General features: G+C 46.5%; 1 protein-coding gene across 1 annotated transcript in view; it reads left to right on the top strand.

Moving 5' to 3' along the window:
• The window catches only part of MOV10L1 (Mov10 like RNA helicase 1), a 72,470-nt gene that overhangs the window by 2,866 nt on the left and 49,787 nt on the right, over positions 1-19,817 (top strand). The window contains exons 3-8 of the mRNA XM_077758052.1: positions 6,875-7,037; positions 14,015-14,127; positions 14,698-14,885; positions 17,806-17,949; positions 18,592-18,836; positions 19,247-19,376. Coding sequence (XP_077614178.1) covers positions 6,875-7,037; positions 14,015-14,127; positions 14,698-14,885; positions 17,806-17,949; positions 18,592-18,836; positions 19,247-19,376 — 983 coding nt within the window. The remainder of the gene's footprint in view (positions 1-6,874; positions 7,038-14,014; positions 14,128-14,697; positions 14,886-17,805; positions 17,950-18,591; positions 18,837-19,246; positions 19,377-19,817) is intronic.

Consider the following 19,817-nt stretch of genomic DNA (forward strand, 5'->3'; position numbering starts at 1 on the left):
TTTTATTATTATTATTATTATTTTTTATTTCTAGGATAGAGAGAGACAGTGTGAGCAGGGGAGGGTCAGAGAGAGAGGGAGACACAGACTCTGAAACAGGCTCCAGGCTCTGAGCTGGCAGTCAGCACAGAGCCCGACGCGGGGCTCGAACCCACAAACCGCGAGATCATGACCTAAGCGAAAGTCGGACGCTTAACCGACTAAGCCAACCAGGCGCCCCTACTTTCTAGTTATTTTAAATCCTCCAGGAGTACAACATCACATGGATTTTGTGCCCAGTGTCTTCAGCAGAATTTGGCAAGAGCCATGCCACTGTTTCTGTGAGGACGAGTTACTTTTCCCCAGGTTACTCTGAGCTGGTTTGTTTGATTTGCCACCAGGAGTCACTGTATTGTTCTCTGCTTTGTACACATTAGCACGTCTCTTGCCTAGATAGAAATCCATTTCATCTGGAGCACAAACACCTTCAGTTTTAAGAAGCGTTACGTGCTCTTTCAGGTTCCAGAGACTCTGCTTACCGCCAGCAAAAATGGCTTCAGACCACAGCCTTCCAGACGTGCTTGTCATTTTCAGAATCCTCTTCCCAGCAGGCCTCCACAGGCTCCAAGATGGTGGAAACAGCAGACCCTTTGTTATCCAATTAGCAAATATAATTAGTAGAGTGTTATTAATTTTTTTTCATTTAAAACTGGTATTTTTGTGCTATAATGCTTAGAAGTGGAATTGTTAGTCAAAGGACATGCACACCCAGCATGTCAGTGGTTATCAGATTATCGTCCAGTAACATACAAATTAATTTATACTCACAGGAGCAGAATGAGACTGCCTGTTACTCAGAGTTGTCAAGGATGTGGATGTTATCAGTCTATGAAATCTTTGCCAATCTAATAAGTGAAAAGTGACCTCATAATTTTTATCTGAATTTAAGCCTTAAAAGAGATTAATTTTTCACATTTTTTCTAAGAGTTATTTTTATGTTCTTTATCCCATTTTGTTGGATTCAACTTCTTTAAATTAAGGTTTCTATGTAAGGATATGAGAGCCTGTTTTTCTTTTCGGTAAGAGTTTTATTGAGATATAATTAACATCATACCGTTCACCCGTTTAAAGTATACAATTCAGTGTTTTAATATATTCACAGTTTTGCAACCATTACCACAAAGCCATAAGCTTTTAAAATAATCAAGAACTTTTTCCCTGGGCAGAATTTTCTGCATCACTTCTTTTTCAGGCATGATCTCACCTTGTCATCCTGTGCATTCTTCATCTCTCCCGCTCCCCATGGCTTGCTATTCCTTTAGCAGAGAACTAGGGTTCAAAATTTCTTTGTCAAGTGTCATTTCCACTTTTATTTAATTTTTTAAACTTTAATTCCCATCACCTATTTCACCCCCCACAACCCATCTGGTAACCATCAGTTTTTCCTATGTAGTTTCGGATCTTATATATTGGCTTGTCTCTTCTTTTTCCCGTTTGCTCATTTGTTTTGTTTCTTAAATTCCGCGTATGAGTGAAATCATATTGTATTTGTTTTTCCCTAAGTGACTTTTTTCATTTACCATTATACTGTATCTCTACCCATGTTGTTGCAAATGGCAAGATTGCATTTTTTTTATAGCTGAGTAATATTTCACTGTATATATTTAGTACACTTTATACGTTCATCAGCCAGTGGACACTTGGGCTCTTTCCATAATTTGGCTAGTGTACCTAATGCTGCTATAAAGATAGGGGGGGTACATGTATCCCTTTCAATTAGCATATTTGTATTTTGGGGGTAAATACCCAGTAGTGCGATTACTGGATTCTGGGGTAATTTCTATTTTTAATTTCTTGAGGAACCTTCACACTTTTCTACAGTGGCCACACCATTCCCACCAACAGTGCAAGAAGGTTCTCATTTCTCCACAGCCTTGCCAACACCTTTTGTTTCTTATGTTGTTGATTTTAGCCATTCTGATAGGTGTGAGATGGTTATCTCCTTAGTTTCTATTTGTATTTCCCTGATGATGAGTGATGTTGAGCATCTTTTCAAGTGTCTGTTGGCCATCTACATGTCTTCTCTGGGGAAATGTCTTTTTGTGTCATCAGCTGATTTTTAATTGGGTTATTCATTTTTTGCGTGTTGTGTAAGTTCTTTATGTGTTTTGGATACTACCCCTTTATCTGATACGTCATTTGCAAATGTCTTCTCATTCCATCTGTTGCCTTTTTGTTTTGCTGATTGTTTCCTTAGCTGTGAAGAAGCTTTTTATTTTGATGTAGTCTCAACAGTTTATTTTTGCTTTTAATTCCCTTCCCTCAAGAGACATGTCTAGAAAAGTGTTGCAATGGCCAATGTCTGAGAAATTTCTTGCCTCTGCTGTCTTCAAGGATTTTTATGGTTTCAGGTCTCACATTTAGGTCTTTGATCCATTTTGAGTTTATTTTTGTGTATGGTGTCAGAGAGAGGTCCCATTTCATTCTTCTGCATATAGCTGTTTGATTTTCCCAGCACTATTTCCTGAAGAGACTAGACTGTCTTTTTGCCATTGTATATTTATTCATCCCTTTTCAAAGATTAACTGATCATGTAATTGCGGGTTTATTTCTGACTTTTTTATTCTTTTCCATTTATCTATATACGTGTCTGTGTTTATGCCAGTACCATACTGTTTTGATTACTCTCACTTTGTAATATCAGTTGAAATCTGGGATTGTGAGATCTCCAGTTTTGTTTCGCTTTTTCAAGATTGCTTTGGCTATTCAGGGTTTTTTGTGGTTCCAAATAAATTTTAGGATTGTTTGTTCTAGTACTACAAAAAATGTTGGTATTTTGATAGAGATTGCATTAAATGTGTGGATTGCTTTGGGTGGTATAGACGTTTTTGACAGTATTTTTTCTTCTATCCCATGAGCATGGAATGTCTTTCCATTTCTTTGTCATCTTGAGTTTCTGTGATCAGTGTTTTATAGTTTTCAGGGTACAGGTCTTTCATCTCTCTCTCTCTCTAAGTTTATTCTTAGATATTTTATTGGTTTTGGTACAGTTGTAAATGAGATTGTTTTCTTAATTTCAGTTTCTGCTGCTTCGTTATTATGTATATAGGAATACAACAGAATTCTGTATCCTGACTTGTATCCTGCAACTTTACTAAGTTCGTGTATCTAATTTAGTAACTGTTTGGTGGGATCTTTAGGGTTTCCTACGTATAGTGTCATGTCATCTGTGAATTGTGAGTTTTAGGTGTTCTTACCAGTTTGGATGCTTTTATTTCTTTATGTTGTCTAATTGCTGTGGCTTAGGACTTCCAGCACTCTGTCAAATAAAAGTGGTAAGAGTAGAAATCCTTGTCTTATTGGGAAAATAGAACTTTTTAAAGAAAACTATTATATGAAAGTGTTGCAGATATTTCCCCCAAGGTTCTCTTTTGATTTTGTTTCATGAAGTTTCATTTTATGTACTTAAATATGTCTATCTTTTCTCTGTGGCTTTTGCTTCTGTAAGGATCCTTAGGCTTATTCCGCTTATAAATATGCACTCTGGTTTTCTCTGAAAATTGTTTATTGACATTTAAATATTTAATCTGCCTAGAATTTATTTGCCGTAAGACTGAAGGAGGGAACCATATATTTCTTTACCAGTAGCTGAGCAGTCATCCCACTTCTTTTTCCTTCTGATTAGGAACGTTTCTTTATCATACATGAGAGCCCCGTGTGCACAGGACCCTCTTAGTCCTGATGCCTGTCCGTGGGCCTCTGTGACACTGTCTCATCCCTGGTCGGTAGGCTGGTTTCCCTCCTACTCTCTGGAAATCTCCCACTCTCTGATTATTCTGGATTAACATTAGAGTCATTCTGTTTCTCCTACTCGGCTCAGATTCACTTTGGATAGCACTGACATTGTGCATTCATTTAGGCTAAGTGATATCATATATAGGTTTATGCAACTACAATTTGTCCAATTATTTAAGCCTTTCTGTATGTTCTTTTTTTTTTTTAATTTTTTTTTTTTAATGTTTTATTTATTTCTAGGAGAAAGAGAGAGACAGCGTGAGCAGGGGAGGGTCAGAGAGAGGGGGAGTCACAGACTGAAACAGGCTCCAGGCTCTGAGCTGGCAGTCAGCACAGAGCCCGACGCGGGGCTCGAACCCACGAACCGCGAGATCATGACCTAAGCGAAAGTCGGACGCTTAACCGACTAAGCCATCCAGGCGCCCCTCTGTATGTTCTTTTTACTGCTCAGTAGCTTTCTTTATTTAGGTTCTGCAAATTTCTTGTTTATGTCTGAAAATGTTGTTTCATTTCATTATCAATATAATTTTGCTTTGTAGTTTTAAATTAATGTTTTTCTTTCTATGTAGGAAAGCTATTGATTTTTTTAATATTTATTTTTGAGAGAAAGAACATGCGTGGAGGAAGAGCAGAGAAGGTGGGAAGACACAGAATCTGAAGCAGGCTCCAGGCTCTGGGCTCTGACCTGTCAGCACAGAGCCCGATGTGGGGCTTGAACCCACCAACTGGGAGATGATGACCTGAACCAGTCAGATGCCCAACCGAGTGAGCTACCTGAGCACCCAGAACTTTTTGTTACCTAATTTGGTAGCTGGAGGACTTACTGAGCTCAACTCCTTTTTAAAAAGGTTGAGGGGTGCATAGGTAGCTCAGTCAGTTAAGTGTCCAACTCTTGGTTTTGGCTCAGGTCATGATCTCATGGTTCATGAGTTCAAGCCCAGCATCAGGCTCTGCACTGATGGTGTGGAGCCACCTTGGGATTCTCTCTCTGCCCTCCCCTTTCAAATTCAATAATAAATATGCTTTAAATATATATATTTTTTAAATGGTTAAGATGTAGTTGATTATAATTATGGTTAGTAAATGGTGTCGTAGTGCTTAATATTATCTTAAATTTTTTTTTTTAAGTTTTTTTTTTTTTTTTTTTTTTTATTTCTAGAGAGAGAGAGAGCGTGAGCAGGGGAGGGTCAGAGAGAGAGGGAGTCACAGACTGAAACAGGCTCCAGGCTCTGAGCTGGCAGTCAGCACAGAGCCCGACGCGGGGCTCGAACCCACGAACCGCGAGATCATGACCTAAGCGAAAGTCGGACGCTTAACCGACTAAGCCACCCAGGCGCCCCTGCTTAATATTATCTTAAATCTTAAAAGTAGTACATTTAAATATCAAATTCTAGAATTACACTATTCAATATGATAGCACCAATCGTGTGGCTATTTAAATTGAAATTTTGATTTATTGAGAGTAAATAAAATTTAAAATTAATTCCTCAGCTTCACTAGCCACATATTTCAAGTGCTAAATGCAGCTGGTGGCTACCACATTGGGCAGCACAACCATGAAAACCTCTCTGTCATCACAGAAAGTTCTAGTAGATTGCTCTGGCCTACAGTGCTACCAAAAAAATTGCATACACTCCTGCCGTGCTTTATTTCCTCAGGCCCAGTGTTCCTCTTGGTTTCTGTTCTTAGCTCATCGGTAGATTCCTGACTCACTTGAACAATACGCTTACACCTTTGTTCGATATAGCAACATTAGGTAGTATTTAATGATTTCATGAAAGATGTGGAATTTCTTTGCATATTTTTATGTAGGTTTTATTGTGGTAAAATATATATAAAATTTACCATCTTAACCGTGTTTAGGTGCACAATCCAGTGACATTAAGCGTGTTCACGTTATTGTTCACCCATGACCACTATTTTCCCTTTTTCATCATCCCTAAAACGATAATTCACTATTCTCTTTTCTGTCTCTATGCATTTAACCCTTCTAGGTATCTCCTCTAAGTGGAGTCATGTGATTGTTGTCCTTTTGTGTTTGCATCATCAGACTTTGCATAATATTTTCGAGGTTTATCCATGTAACGTATCAGAATTTCATTCCTGTTAATGGCTGGATAATACTCCATTGTATGTATAGACTACACTTTGTACACTCATCTTTTTTTTAATTTTTAAAATATTTATTTTTGAGAGAGAGTGAGAGCGCCTGAGAGCGAGCACAAGCGGGGGAGGGGCAGAGAAACAGGGAGACATAGAAGCCGAAGCAGGCTCCATGCTCCGAGCTGTCAACACAGAGGCCGATATGGGGCTCCAGCTCATGAACCATGAGATCATGACTTGAGCCAAAGTTGGACACTTAACTCACTGAGCCACCCAGGTGCCCCATGGAATTTTCTTAATTTCCTTTTATGGAATGTTCATTACAAGTGCATACAAATACAACTGATTTTTGTACGTTGATTTTCTGTGCTTACAAGTTTGCTGAATTTGGTTATTAGCTGTAACAGACCTTTTGTGAAATGTTTAGTAGTTTCTACATATAAGATCATGCCATATGTAAACAAATGTTTTTACTTTTTCCTGTCTAGTTAGGATGCCTTTTAGTTTTCTTGCCCAGTTGTTCTGGCTATGACTTCAACACTTTTTTTAAACTGAGGTAGTAAAATCCTTGCCTAGTTCCTTATCCTAGGGATAAAGCTTTTAGTCTTGCCATCACTGGGTGTGATGTTAGTTGTGGGTTTTTCATACATGAGCTTTATCATGTTGAGGAAGTCTCCTTATGTTCCTGGTTTGAGTGTTCTCTCGTGAAAGGATGTTTTATCAAATGCCTTCTCTACACAACTGACGTTTTCATGTTTTTTCCTTTGTTCTATCTAACGTGAGGTATATTGTGTTGATTGATACGTTGAACCATGTTTGCATTCTGAATAAACCCACCTTGATTGTGGTGTGTAACCCTTTTAAAACACTGCCATGTCTGATTTGCTGATATTTGGTTGAGCGTTTTTAATATCTATAGTCATAAGAAATGCTGGCCTCTAGTTTGCTTCTCTTGTAGTCTCCTTATGGTTTGAATAATGGTTTGTTTGTCTTACAGGTGGAAGCTGTCTCCGATAAATGGGAAGATGACAGCAAAAACCATGGCAGAGGGCTGTCAGACTCCAGCCCCCGAGTGCTGATTGGCTGTGTGACATCGCTGATGGAAGGCGCTGGCTACATCAGTCAGACCACATACTTCTCTCTGGAGAGTGTTTGTGAAGGTGTGCCAGATGGGTTTCTACTTAAATTTAAGGTTAGGTTTTATGGGGGGTTTTTTAATTTTATGACTTAGATTTGTGATGGCTATACACATTGAAAAAGTCAAATTTGAGCATGCCTTGTTTGTTGAGAGAGTTTTGGATTAGAATGGGTTCACCAGGCATTGGCTTCAAGTGGTGTAGATGGTGTAGACTGTTGTGATTTGTTTTGTGTCATTTGTTGAATGGAGTCACTAACTTCTGAGTAATTGTTCCTTTCACATTAGCATTGTTCCTAGTGTAAGTCAGCAGTGTTACAGACGCCTAAGGGGACTGGTGTTTTTACAGCACTTCAGATTTTTTTTAATTTTTTTAAATGTTCTATTTATTTCTGAGAGACAGAGACAGCGTGAGCAGAGGAGGGTCAGAGAGAGAGGGAGGCACAGAATCTGAAACAGGCTCCAGGCTCTAAGCTGTCAGCACAGAGCCCGACACAGGGCTCGAACCCACGAACCATGAGATCATGACCTGAGCCGAAGTCGGACGCTTAACCGACTGAGCCACCCAGGCGCCCCATACTTCAGATGTTTTCACATAGGGCTTGGAGATAACGTTGTATTTTTCCACAGGCATATATCATTTTTTTTAGTTGATCTCAAACTTTATTTTTATATCTAAATGAATCATTTGTTATTGCCATTTTTGAGTTTGACTCAACACCATTTATTGTGTACCTGCTGTCTCCCAAGGAGATGCAGACCCGTACACGCCTTGGCATTGGAATTGGCAAAGCTGCCCCGGGGAGTAAGGGGCTGCTGCTTGAGCTGCCCTCCAGCCGCCTGCCCTGCCAGCCACGCGTGGAGACCTGGGGAGGAGCCGGAATTCTCTCCCACCGTGGCTGCCAGGGAGCCCAGTGCAGGAGGGCGATGAGGCCACCCCACTGAGCAGCTTGCTGGTCTGCTTTTCTTGGGTGTAAAAGCCAGGACTCTGACCTTTGTTGCTAACCCTGGGAGTTTCCAGAATAAAATTGTTAGGTGGCTGGGATTTTAAAATCTCTGTTCTGTCAGAGAAACTCACAATTCTGGGAAAACTGATCCTACAGTTGCTCAGCTCCAAAGGAAATCCCTAGGTCCCTGCAACTATGCCAACAGGAAGTCACTCCCAGGCTGGGACACGGTTCATGCTGCAGATATTGCTGGAAGGTGCAGAAGTAGTTCACCATGAGGACTGGCCCCAGAGGCCTAGGTGCAGGGATTTCCTCGCCCAGTCTCCTGTCTTCTTGAGCCGAGAGAGTCACGCTCAGGGAGTGCAAATAGCTGATGACCCACCATACTTAGCAAGAAGAACAGTCTTGAGAGAAAACATGATGTGAAGAAAGGTCACGGGAGTCCAAAGCAGAGGTCGCAGACCTCTTCTGGAAAAGGCCAGACAGCGAGGCTGCGGGCCGCGTGCTGGCTCATGGCTCCTTACCTCTGGGTTGGTGCAGTACGGGCACGGCGGTTGGCAGCGCCCCAGTGGGCACGCGCGGCTCTGTTCACAAGAGCAGGAGGCAGGCTGCCACGCGAGTTCTGATCAGAAGGTAAGAGGAGGAGGGACTGGGCTGGAGGTTCTGTTCGCCCACGGGACAGTCAGGACGTGCCATCTCTTTCCTGACCGTCACTCAGCAGATCGCAGAAGGCCCTCTCCCGGCCTGGTGCCGCTTGTAGGATCTGCTCCGGTGGGAGGGGGACCAGCCTGGGATTTCCCCCGGGGCACGGGGAGGCCCGGCCTCCCTGCGTGCAGAGCAGACCGCGGCCTCTGTGGGCAGGGTCCGGGTGAAGCACGGGTTGTGCCCCAAACCTTCCAAGGCAACCTGAGCGAGTCGGTTCAGTTGTGTACGGTATTTTGAGCATAGGAGGTGAGCAAGATCTGACTGTTTCAGGAAGGGGTGTCACTGGGGAGAGGTGTGAGTGACTGTGAATATGGGACAGTGAAGGTGGGAGGTGGGGGTCTCAGGATCACTGCTTCCCACACTCTCTGACCACAGAGGTAGTGTGGCCGTCCGCCCAGGTTTGTGGATACATTTCACATGTAGGCCCACAAATAACACTTATGGGAACTCTTTTTATTTTGTTTACTTTTTTTTTTTTTAACGTAAACTCTGCCCTCTGCATGGGACTCAAACTCACAAACCCAAGATCAAGAGTCACATGCTCTGCCCATTGAGCCAGCCAGGTGCCCTATTCCCTTCTCATGGGAATTCTTAGCATCAGTAGCAGGGCTCAAGCTGTTTTTCACATGAGTAGCCATTGAATCCTTAACCCCTTTGGCCAAGGCAGAAAGGGAGCTAAGCATTCAGCCTAAAGCAGGCTTTCTCATGCTCTGTCCTGTGACATTTGAGGCTGGTCCCTCGGTTGTGACCGCCCTATGACTTATGGGATGTGTTTAGCAGCATCCCTGACCTCTGCCCACTAGATGGTAGTAACTGCCATCCCAACTCCGGGCTATGACAACCCAGAACGTCTGCATACATGGCTGCCACGTGGCCCCTGGGGGACAGAATGGCCCTTGGTGGGGATCACTGCTGGGCTAAGAGTGGGGCTAACGTCTGTGCGGTGGACCTGTGTCTTTCCTCTTTATTTCCGCGTAAGCTTGGAACAGCCTAATGGCACCTGCATGTCCGTATAACCAGTGTGGTCCAAGCTCTCAGCCTGCGTCATAAGTCAGGTTATTTCTTTATTTTCACGTTAAACTGGTTTACGGACCCACTTCTGAGACAAAGATCGAGTCCTGTGGATCCCTTCTGAGACCTTTCCCTAGGCCCGAGAACCTGATGCCGCACGTCGCACAGGGTGCTGTGCCCTGCACCAGGGTGCTCTGTAGTGACCATGGGCCTCCCTGGGGCTGCCCTTCCTCTGCCAGCCTCCATGAAGTCCTCAGATTTTCTGTCTGAAAACCTCACCCAACAGCTGGCCCCTTCTTCCTGGGTCGACACACAGCCCTCTGACACCCTCTCCCTTGGCCAGAGTTCTCTATCCTTTGGAATTGCACAGTCTTGGATGGCTTTCTGCATCTGCCCCACTCTGCCCCCAGTCCTGCCCAGTATGGACTGCCCAGCCTGGCCCTCTAGCTTCAGGTTGGGATCAGCCAGCACCCACCAGTTGGCAGAAGAGAGTGGAGCGAAATTAGTAGGATTACACCTCTGCCTCACGTTGTGACGGTGGCCATGTTCCTCTCCAGTGGCCAGAGCTATAGCCAGGGTGACCAGATAAGTTAGGGTCAAGATTGGTACACAGGTGAGCCCTGGAAAGGGGTGTTAAAATTAATTAAAATTAAATTATTTTTTAAATAATTACGATTAACAGATTGATTTTATTATAATGGTGGACCTTTAAAGTAGCATGATTTGGAAATTGCAAAACTGAAATTTTTTTTAGAAAAAATATTTGGGTCTATTAAAATAATTTAATATTCATTTATCATTATAGTCTTGGTACATAATATCTTAGTTTCTCAGTGTTTCTAATACGATGTCACTGGTATTCTTTTTTTTTTTTTAATTTTTTTTTTAAATTTATTATTTCTAGGAGAGAGAGAGCGTGAGCAGGGGAGGGTCAGAGAGAGGGAGTCACAGACTGAAACAGGCTCCAGGCTCTGAGCTGGCAGTCAGCACAGAGCCCGATGCGGGGCTCGAACCCACGAACTGCGAGATCATGACCCAAGCGAAAGTCGGACGCTTAACCAACTAAGCCACCCAGGCGTCCCATGTCACTGGTATTCTAAAGAATTTTTCAGTATCCTAATCTCATTCTTTCATACAGTGGTCTGGAATCTTCTTCAAAACAGTACTTTATGGTTGATGAATGTGAAACTGAATTAGCTCTGATTAGCTCTCCCAGTAGGCATTTTTATTTATTTATTTATTTTTATTTTTTTTTATAAATATTTTTATTTATTTCTAGGGGAGAGAGAGAGAGAGAGAGACAGCGTGAGCAGGGGAGGGTCAGAGAGAGAGGGAGATACAGACTCTGAAATAGGCTCCAGGCTCTGAGCTGGCAGTCAGCACAGAGCCTGACGCGGGGCTCGAACCCACGAACCGCGAGATCATGACCTAAGCGAAAGTCGGACGCTTAACCGACTAAGCCACCTAGGCGCCCCCCGGTAGGCATTTTTAATTGAGGAAATATTAGTAAGCTCAGAACAAATCCTGCTAAATGTAAGATAGAAGTCCAGGGTTTTTTTCTTTTTTTTAATAATTCATTTTTTTCTTAATTTATATCTATAAATTAAGTGCAACATATGATTTCAGGAGTAGATTCCTAATGCCCCTAACCCATTTAGCCCATCCCCCCTCCCAGTACCCCTCCAGCAACCCTCTGTTTGGTTTCCATATTTAAGAGTCTCTTATGTTTTGTCCCCCTCTCTCTCTTTTTATATTGTTTTTTTCTCCTTCCCTTACGTTCATCTATTCTGTATCTTAAATTCCATATATGAGTGAAGTTATATATTTGTCTTTTTCTGACTGACTAATTTCACTTAGCATAAATACCTTCCAGTTCCATCCGTGTGGTTGCAAATGGCAAGATTTCATTCTTTTCGATCGCCGAGTAATACTCCATTGTGTGTGCACCACATCTCTATCCATTCGCCTGTCGATAGACATTTGAGCTCTTTACGTACGTTGGCTGTAGTTGGTAGCTCTGCTATAAACATTGGTGTGCATGTGCCCCTTTGAAATAGCACATCTGTATCCCTTGGGTAATTATCTAGTAGTGCACATTCTGAGTCGTAGGGTAGGTCTATTTTTAATTTTTTGAGGAATCTCCATACTGTTTTCCAGAGTGGCTGTGCCAGTTTGCATTCCCAAGTACAGGGTTTTTTCTGTTGAAATGTGTAAATATCTCAGGCCAGATGTTTTTACAGGTACTATTTTTTTGTGGGTTGTTTTTTTTGTTTGTTTGGGGTTTTTTTGCCCTTACAAGTACAAAGGTATTCAAATATTATCATAAACTAAATCTTATCAAATAAGTCATCCCTATTTTTTTGAATGTTACACCAAATTTGGATGTTGTAAATTCATAGGTCTCATCAATTTTATTCATTCTATCGCAGAAGATCCATTATCCAATTAAAAGTAAAGGGCTTTAGGGGCGCCTGGGTGGCTTAGTCGGTTAAGCGTCCAACTTTCGCTTGGGTCATGATCTCGCGGTTCGTGGGTTCGAGCCCCGCGTCGGGCTCTGTGCTGACTGCCAGCTCAGAGCCTGGAGCCTGTTTCAGTCTGTGACTCCCTCTCTCTCTGACCCTCCCCTGCTCACGCTGTCTCTCTCTCTCCTAGAAATAAATAAAAAAATATTAAAAAAAAAAAGTAAAGGGCTTTGGGTGCCTGGGTCTCCAGGTCAGTGTCCAGCTCTTAATGTCGGCTCAGGTCATCATCTCATGGTTCATGAGTTCTGGCCCCATTTCAGGCTCTGTGCTGGCAGTGAGGAGCCTGTTTGGGATTCTCTCTCCCTTCCTCTCTCTCCGCCCTTTCCCCCCACCTGTGCTTGCTCTCTCTCAAAATAAATAAACTTTTTTTTTTTTTTTTTTTTTNACACAAGCTGAGGTAGTGTTGAATCCAGTCCTAAGACTTGAGCTTTGATCTATATATATGCCACGCAGGCTGTGTTGGGGTCTCATTGCTTCATTTCCTCTATTCCTTTGGTGCTATTCGGTGTCACTGTCTTCCTGTTTACAAGCTATACTTCCTTTCCTTCCTTCCTTCCTTCCTTCCTTCCTTCCTTCCTTCCTTCCTTCCTTCTTTCCTTTCTTCCTTCCTAAAAGAGAACGTGAGCTGGGGAAAGGGGCAGAGGGAAAGGGTGAAAGAATCTTAAGCAGGCTCCATGCTCAGTGCGGAGCCCAGTGCAGGGCTCAATCCAACAACCCCAGGACCATGGCTTCAGCCGGAATCAAGAGTTAGGTGCTGAACTGAGCCACCCCTGCTGCCTCAAGCTGTACTTTCAGCAACTGCAATTTACAAAAGGCTTCAAAAGCTGAAGATTTTTGGTTCCACATATATTCAGTATTTTGATTAAAGATTCCCAACTTAGGTATTTATCACTAGCTTTCTTGAGAAACAAACTCAGTTTTAAATTATGCACTTTTGTTTTTCGAACTGATTGCTGTCAAAAGTATTTATGGGTGCCTCAGTCGGTAGAGGGTGTGACTCTCGATCCAACTTAAAAAAAATAAAATATTTTGAAAAGTATTTGTTGCAAAATAATAAAAAAGTTTCTAATAAGTGGTAGTTTTACACCATGCATCACAGCAAACCTGTTCCGACTCCTCCTGTTTTACCTCAGGGAGGTTAATTCCCAGCCCGTCGCTGAACCTCCAGTTTCCCAGCATTCCCAGCCACCCTGCCAGTGGTGGCCCAGTGGCACCCTGCACCCTGCACCCTGCAGGCCGCAGCACAGCTCCCTGGCACGGCCGGGGTCTGGCAGGGGCCCTGAGGGCTCCCCAGCTCTTGGGTCTGAGAACACTCCACTCTGTCACCAAGTACCCTGTGTGTACCTGAGGGGGAGGGTACTCACACTGTTTCTGGAAAGAGCTGGCACGCAGCAGTGCCCACCTCCTAGAGAACCCATCCACCACACATGTGCCTACCCGGCCTAGAAGCTGGAGGTGTGAAATTTGCTGTTCAGCTGATTTTGTGGCAATCGTTACTAATACTTAGGAAGCATGTGGGGAATACTTGAAACCAGATGAGGCCCTGAGACGGGCCAGACCAGGATGGCCACAGCCCTCCCTCATTTCCCAGCTGTGTCCTCACAGGCAAGAGGGGGTAAGGCTGTGGAAAGGTCGGAAGGTCGCATGTAACGTCGTCCGCTCCGTTCAGCTGGGTAAACCTAGATGAGAACTAAGATCGTAAACGGTTCCTTAGAGAGGACAGAAGCGGTGTCAGCGTATCGTAACCTGAGAATGAATTGTACGCGTTGATAACTGGCAGCATTACTGAGTAAGCACCATGGTTTCCCTGCTTGGAGGTTTCGAGCCCTGCAAGGGAGACTGGGTGGAGGCGGAGTACTGGATCCGGCCGGGCACGTGGACCAGTGAGGCCATCTCCGTGAAGCCGCTGAGGTACAAGCGCGTGGACAGGGTAGGTGCTCGCCCTTGCTTGTCCTTGTCGCCCTGCGTTTCCACAGCCTGGCCTTCTTCTGGGTGCATCGGGAAGTCAAGCTAAATAAGGCTCAGTCTTGGCCAAAAAGCCCTCCCCCCCCCCGGTTCCCTGCCGGGAGCACTGGTTTCCTCGGGGACGTAATTGGAGGTTGCCTGGCTCACTCATCTCGTCAAACTCTAGGCTCTGTAGTTGCGCAGAATGTGAAAACGATGTGACCGCTGGGAGCAAGTGGGGTGGGTGTGGGGCCAGAGCCTGCCTGTGATGACGGGCGTGCCTGGGCCCTGGACACCAGCGCTGAGGGCACCGCCCGACACGCTCCTGCTGTGCCACCTCGGCCTTGGCTCCGGGGTCCTTCTATGCTCACGAAGCCATCAGGGCTTTGCTTCTCCAGGACCAGGCTCCCTGCTCCCCCGAGAGGTTGGACTTTGTCTGCAGTGGGGCCTAGGGGAGGTGGTGCCCATCGGCTCGGCAGGTGTTTTGGGTCCTGGAGCCCCCCCCACTGACCCATGCAGCACATGCCTGAACAACTGTCTGCCACTGTGCTCACAGGTCTGCATTTCCAGCCTCTGTGGGAGAAATGGGGTGCTCGATGACAGCATCTTTTTTACCTTGGACTCCCTGAAACTTGCTGAAGGGTATGTGCCGCGAAGACATGACGTGGTCAGCGCCGTGGTGGTGGAGAGCAGCCAGTCCTGCTACGTCTGGAGAGCCCTGTGCATGACCCCAGTGAAGAGGCGGTGAGGACGAAATGGCTTTCTCCTCTGGGAAGGGAGAGGCCCAGTTTACGTGTAGTTTAAGAGTGGCTTTAACAAGCTCAAGTAATAGCCTGTCCAAATCCTGAGCTGGGTAGTTAAAGGGAGAGTATCTTCTGGAAGATTTTCAGCTGTCTCTGTGTTTGATTGAAGTTCAAGTTAACGGTTCCCTCTTAACTCTTAGTCTTCTACTGGCAGTTTGCACATTTTGGTGGGCTTTTATATCTTTTATTCATCTTTCACGTGTTGGCATCTTTTTGATGCGCTGGATGTAGTGGGTACTTAGAATTATTGAATTTCTTGTATCTGTGTCCTTCATTCCGTGGCCCCAGCAACCTCCCACCATGTCTGCTTGTGTGTGTAACACACAGTGGGGCCTCCCCTGAGCTCTCAGTGCCCTGCCCTGCCTCCTGCTACCCTCCTCCCCCCTCCTGCTTCCCTCCTCCGCTGCTTTCTCTCCTTAGCACTTAACCTCCAGTGAGCTTGCTCTGCGTGTCCCTTAGTGACTCTTTATCTCTCCTCTCAGAGAATGCAAGTTCTCCGCAGGAAGGAATTTGTGTCCTGGGTCCTGCTGTGCACTGAGCTCCTGCCTCTGTCTGTGCACCTGGGGGCGGGGCGCGTGTGGGGACGGGGAGGAGCAGCGCCGTGGGGGTGCCGCTCGTTCACAGGCGACACGAGACACGCAGGAGGATGGGCCTCCTGGCTCAAGGCTATGGAGATGGGTGGGGTGGGGAGGCTCTGCCACGTGGGAGCCTTGCGCATCCTGTCTAGCAGTCACTGTCACCGTGGCCACTCAGTGCCCCCCGTCTGCTCCCCTGCCCCGCAGGACCCTGCTTCTTCCCGCTGGAGAACGACTCAGGCCCGCCTGTGGGGCCCTGGAGCCAGATGCATTGCCCTCCCTCCCCTCACAGCCCAGGAGGCCTGGGAGGCACAGGCGCTCTGGGGGCAGCGGGCCTGACACAGGCGGGACTCGCTGCCCGGCCCGGTGCCACAAGGGGAGAGTGGCTCCTTCATATCGTGAAAACATCCCCTTGCCTGCTCTTCATTTTGGTCAGAAATACTTGAAAATGCATTTAACTGGGCTCCTGGCTGCCACGGGCACAGGAGGCTCGGAGGATGGTGGCCGGTGCTGACCCTGACTGACCATCAGAGAGAAATCAGTTGCCGTCTTAGGCCTCAGGGCCAAGTGTATTCACTGGAATGACTTATTTGTTTCAACTTCTAGATCCTTATTGCCAAGTCTGGGTTTCTTTAAACATTTACTTTTTATCATGCTCTGTGGCTTATCAATTTGTCGTGTTTTTGAGGGGAGTGGTGGCTCACGGTGGGCGTGGCCTGGTGTCTGTTGAATGGGTGGGGGCACCACCAGTGGGCTCCTGCTGTGGGTGGTCAGTTTCTGGGGAGCCGCCTCAAGTGGCCCCTGGGCTGCGGTGGACTCAGATGTAGGTTTGGGGGTGCACTTTCATCTTGGGGAGGGTCAGTCTAATCCCAGGTGGATTGCATGAGGCTTCTCCCTTGACTGCCTCAAATAGTCATCTTCACGGGCAAGGGGGACGTATTCCCCTCTCCGTCACTGACGCTGGTCAGAGTGCGGGGTCAGAGGGTGCGTGGTGGGTGAAGGGAGTTGACTGGGTCCAGGGAACTCATAGCCAATGGGCAGTCAGTGCCCATTTCCTGAGTTAGTAACAGAGATGAATGTCCCGCCCTTCACAGAAGCTCAGCGAATGCTCTCTGGGGGCCCAACACCATTCTGGCCCCAGGAGTACTGCCTCGGACAGAGAAGACCGTGTTCCTGCCCTCGGAGAGCTTAGCTGTTGTCCCCCCCACTCGGGCTCCTTGTGCCCAGAGAAGCGGCTGCTGGGGGCAGCGTGGGGCATCGGGGGTCTGTGTGTGTGGGTTCCCTCCACGAGCTGGACCCCTTTCCACAGCGTTAGCCCCACGTGCGCTCCCCACTCAACGCCCACTGTCTGCCCGCCCAGTTGAACATCTGAAAGACCGTCCCAGTTAGTGAGCGCAGGACCGAGCTTCCGCTCTCCTCTGGAGTGTCTCCCACCGTCTTCCCCGTCCCGCTTTCCTGGGTGGGGTGAGCCCGCTACCTCCAGTCATTCCTGACTCCCTTCTCCGTTCATACTTCCCGCCCCTCCGCTAGCAGATGTTAGATGTGGGCTGTCTGCCAGGATCAGGACTCTGCCTCCACCACCACTTGCACGGCCCCCTGGCCTGGGGTGAGGGCAGAGGGCGCAGGGCAGAGGTGAGGCTGTCTGAGCTGTGGGAGGTATGGGAGGAGGAGCTGCGCTGTCGGCACGTGTGCGCTATGGACAAGGAGNGAGGAGGGGGCGCCGTGTGGTTGAGAATGTCCCTTCGTGTGTGGACGGAGCTGCAGCCGGGCAGGGAGGGGAGATGCCAGGTTTACTGTCTAGACCAGCTGCGTGGGTATGCAGTGAGGGGCAAAGCCACCTGCTTCCCAGCAATGTCCGCAGAATGAAAGGAAAGAAGAGGGTCTATGAGGGAGGGTGAGTGAATCCCGGCGCCTTTTCTCACCCTCCTGGTAGCCTGAGGGGAGGACGATTGATCGCTCCCTCCCCAGCGTCCGTGCTGCTGGTGGACATGGGTCCCTGTCGTGTTCCCAGAATCAGGAACTCCAGGATGTCACCACTGTGTCATTTCCTTTTTTCTAGATGGTTTAGGATTTGTAATTTTCTTCTTCAGGATGATTTGCTGTCCTTCTCCGAAATCCTGAGTGTCGTAGGAACTCTGCGCTTTTGTAGCCACGTCCCTGGGGGATTGGTGTTTCGTCCCTCCACTTGGCCCTGCGGTCGGTGTGTCTAGAAGGAGCGTGGCCGTGGGGGGAGGGGTGTTAAGGACACCTGCCACAGTCATGCCGTTCTTTGGGTGCTCTCTCCAGGGACTCTTCTGCCTTTGAAGAGACTGCCGATGAGTTCTGTGGAGCCCTTCTACTGAAGAACAAAGGTGATATTGAAGTCACGAGAATGACAAATTTTGGAACATTAAAAGAAGGAGGAAGTAAGAATATGGTGATCTGGATAGAGTAAGTTTAGCACTCAAATTATGTTTAATGGGTTTTAAATTGTGATTTAAGAATTTCTGTGGAATAGGGCCGCCTGGGTGGCTCAGTTGGTTAAGCATCTGACATCAGTTCAGGTCATGTTCTCACGGTCCATGAGTTCAAGCCTCATGTCGAGCTCTCTGCTGACAGCATGGAGCCCACTCAGACCCTCTGTCTCCCAATCTCTCTGCCCTTCCCCTCCTTTCCCTCCCCCTACTCTGCTCACGTGCTGTCTCTCAAAAATAAATAAATATTGGGGTGCCTGGGTGGCTTAGTCGGTTAAGCGTCCGACTTTCGCTTAGGTCATGATCTCGCGGTTCGTGGGTTCGAGCCCCGCGTCAGGCTCTGTGCTGACTGCCAGCTCAGAGCCTGGAGCCTGTTTCAGAGTCTGTGTCTCCCTCTCTCTCTGACCCTCCCCTGTTCACACTGTCTCTCTCTATCCTAGAAATAAAATAAAAATATTTTAAAAAAATAAATAAATAAATATTTTTAAAAGATTTTTTTAAGAAGAATTGTCGTAGCACCAACCTTGCACTCATCAGATTGAATTTTATGTTTTATGGTAGCTGATTATTTTAGCTTCAAGAATCTTGTCTGTATTCATGGCTCATTTTCTTTTTCCAGGAATAAAGGAGACATTCCTCAAAACTTAGTCAGCTGTAAACTGGCTGGCTGGGATAAAGCTAAACAGTTCAGATTTCAAATGCTGCATAAAGGCCAGACGTGCCCTGCAGGGTCTCTCTTTCCCGTTCCTGAGAAGGAGAAGAATTTTTCAGATGAAAATGTTAACTCACTAGACAGCTACCAAAAAAGCAAAACCTCTCAGGCGTCGGAGAGCAGCTCGGGGAACAGCAAAGGCGTCTCTCCAGGTAGACGTCTCTCCTGTTGCCGTGTTCTGCCCGCCAGGGCTTTGCTGCCCCTGCGCCCTGCCGGGCCCGCGTGACCGTGAAGCTGCTGTTGGGGGGCTGGGGGCCGGAGTGGCCAGAGCACTGCAGCTGGTGCAGCAGATGATCCTGCGAGCTTTTTGGTTCTGGGCTCTTCTCTGATGTTTTGTGATGAGAAGAGCAAAAATAGCTTGACGGATCCCAGAAGTGCTTTAGACGTGGTGGTTGCTATGAATGGCTCTGAACTCAGGAAAGGCTGCCCTCTGTCCACTGCTGTCTGGTGCTTTGGGTGTGTGCACGCCTGTCTGTGGGTGAGCGCTCATTTCCGCCCGCACACCGCCCCTGTCAGGAGCAGCCTCCCTCGATCTAATTTTGGTTTACATTTCATCTCCCAGATGACTGTGCCTGTAGAGGAGAAAACAGAGACAAAGAAAAGACACCATGGAAGCAGGCAACGAAACTGGAACCTGGAGGGCTCATCCCTCCAGGTGGAAAAACCCTGATTATGATTATTTGTGATGCAAAGTACGTGGCCAGAGGGTTGGGAGGGAGTTTACTTTGGGAACATTCGTACATTTGTCTCTGTAGGTTTCCTGTGTGATGTTTCTAGGTTGGAGGTTATAGAATATTCCTAACTATTTTGATGAGACAAAACTTTAAGAAAAAGCACTGGTGGGGGCGTCTGGGTGGCTCAGTTGGCTAAGCGTCCAACTTCGGCTCGGGTCATGATCTCACGGTGGTCCATGAATTCAAGCCCCATATCAGGCTCTGTGCTGACAGCTCAGAGCCTGGAGCCTGCATCCGATTCTTTCTCCCTGTCTCTCTGCCCTTTCCCCACTCATGCTCAGTCTCTCTCTGTCTCAAAAATAAATAGAAGCACTAAAAAAATATAAAAGAAAAAAGAAAAAGCACTAGTCGAGAAAATGGCTTGAGTGAGTACACAACCCAAGGAGGTGCCTCCCCGCC

This window comes from Crocuta crocuta, unplaced genomic scaffold (assembly GCF_008692635.1).
Source record: "Crocuta crocuta isolate KB4526 unplaced genomic scaffold, BGI_CrCroc_1.0 scaffold143, whole genome shotgun sequence".
Taxonomy (NCBI): Eukaryota; Metazoa; Chordata; class Mammalia; order Carnivora; family Hyaenidae; genus Crocuta; species Crocuta crocuta.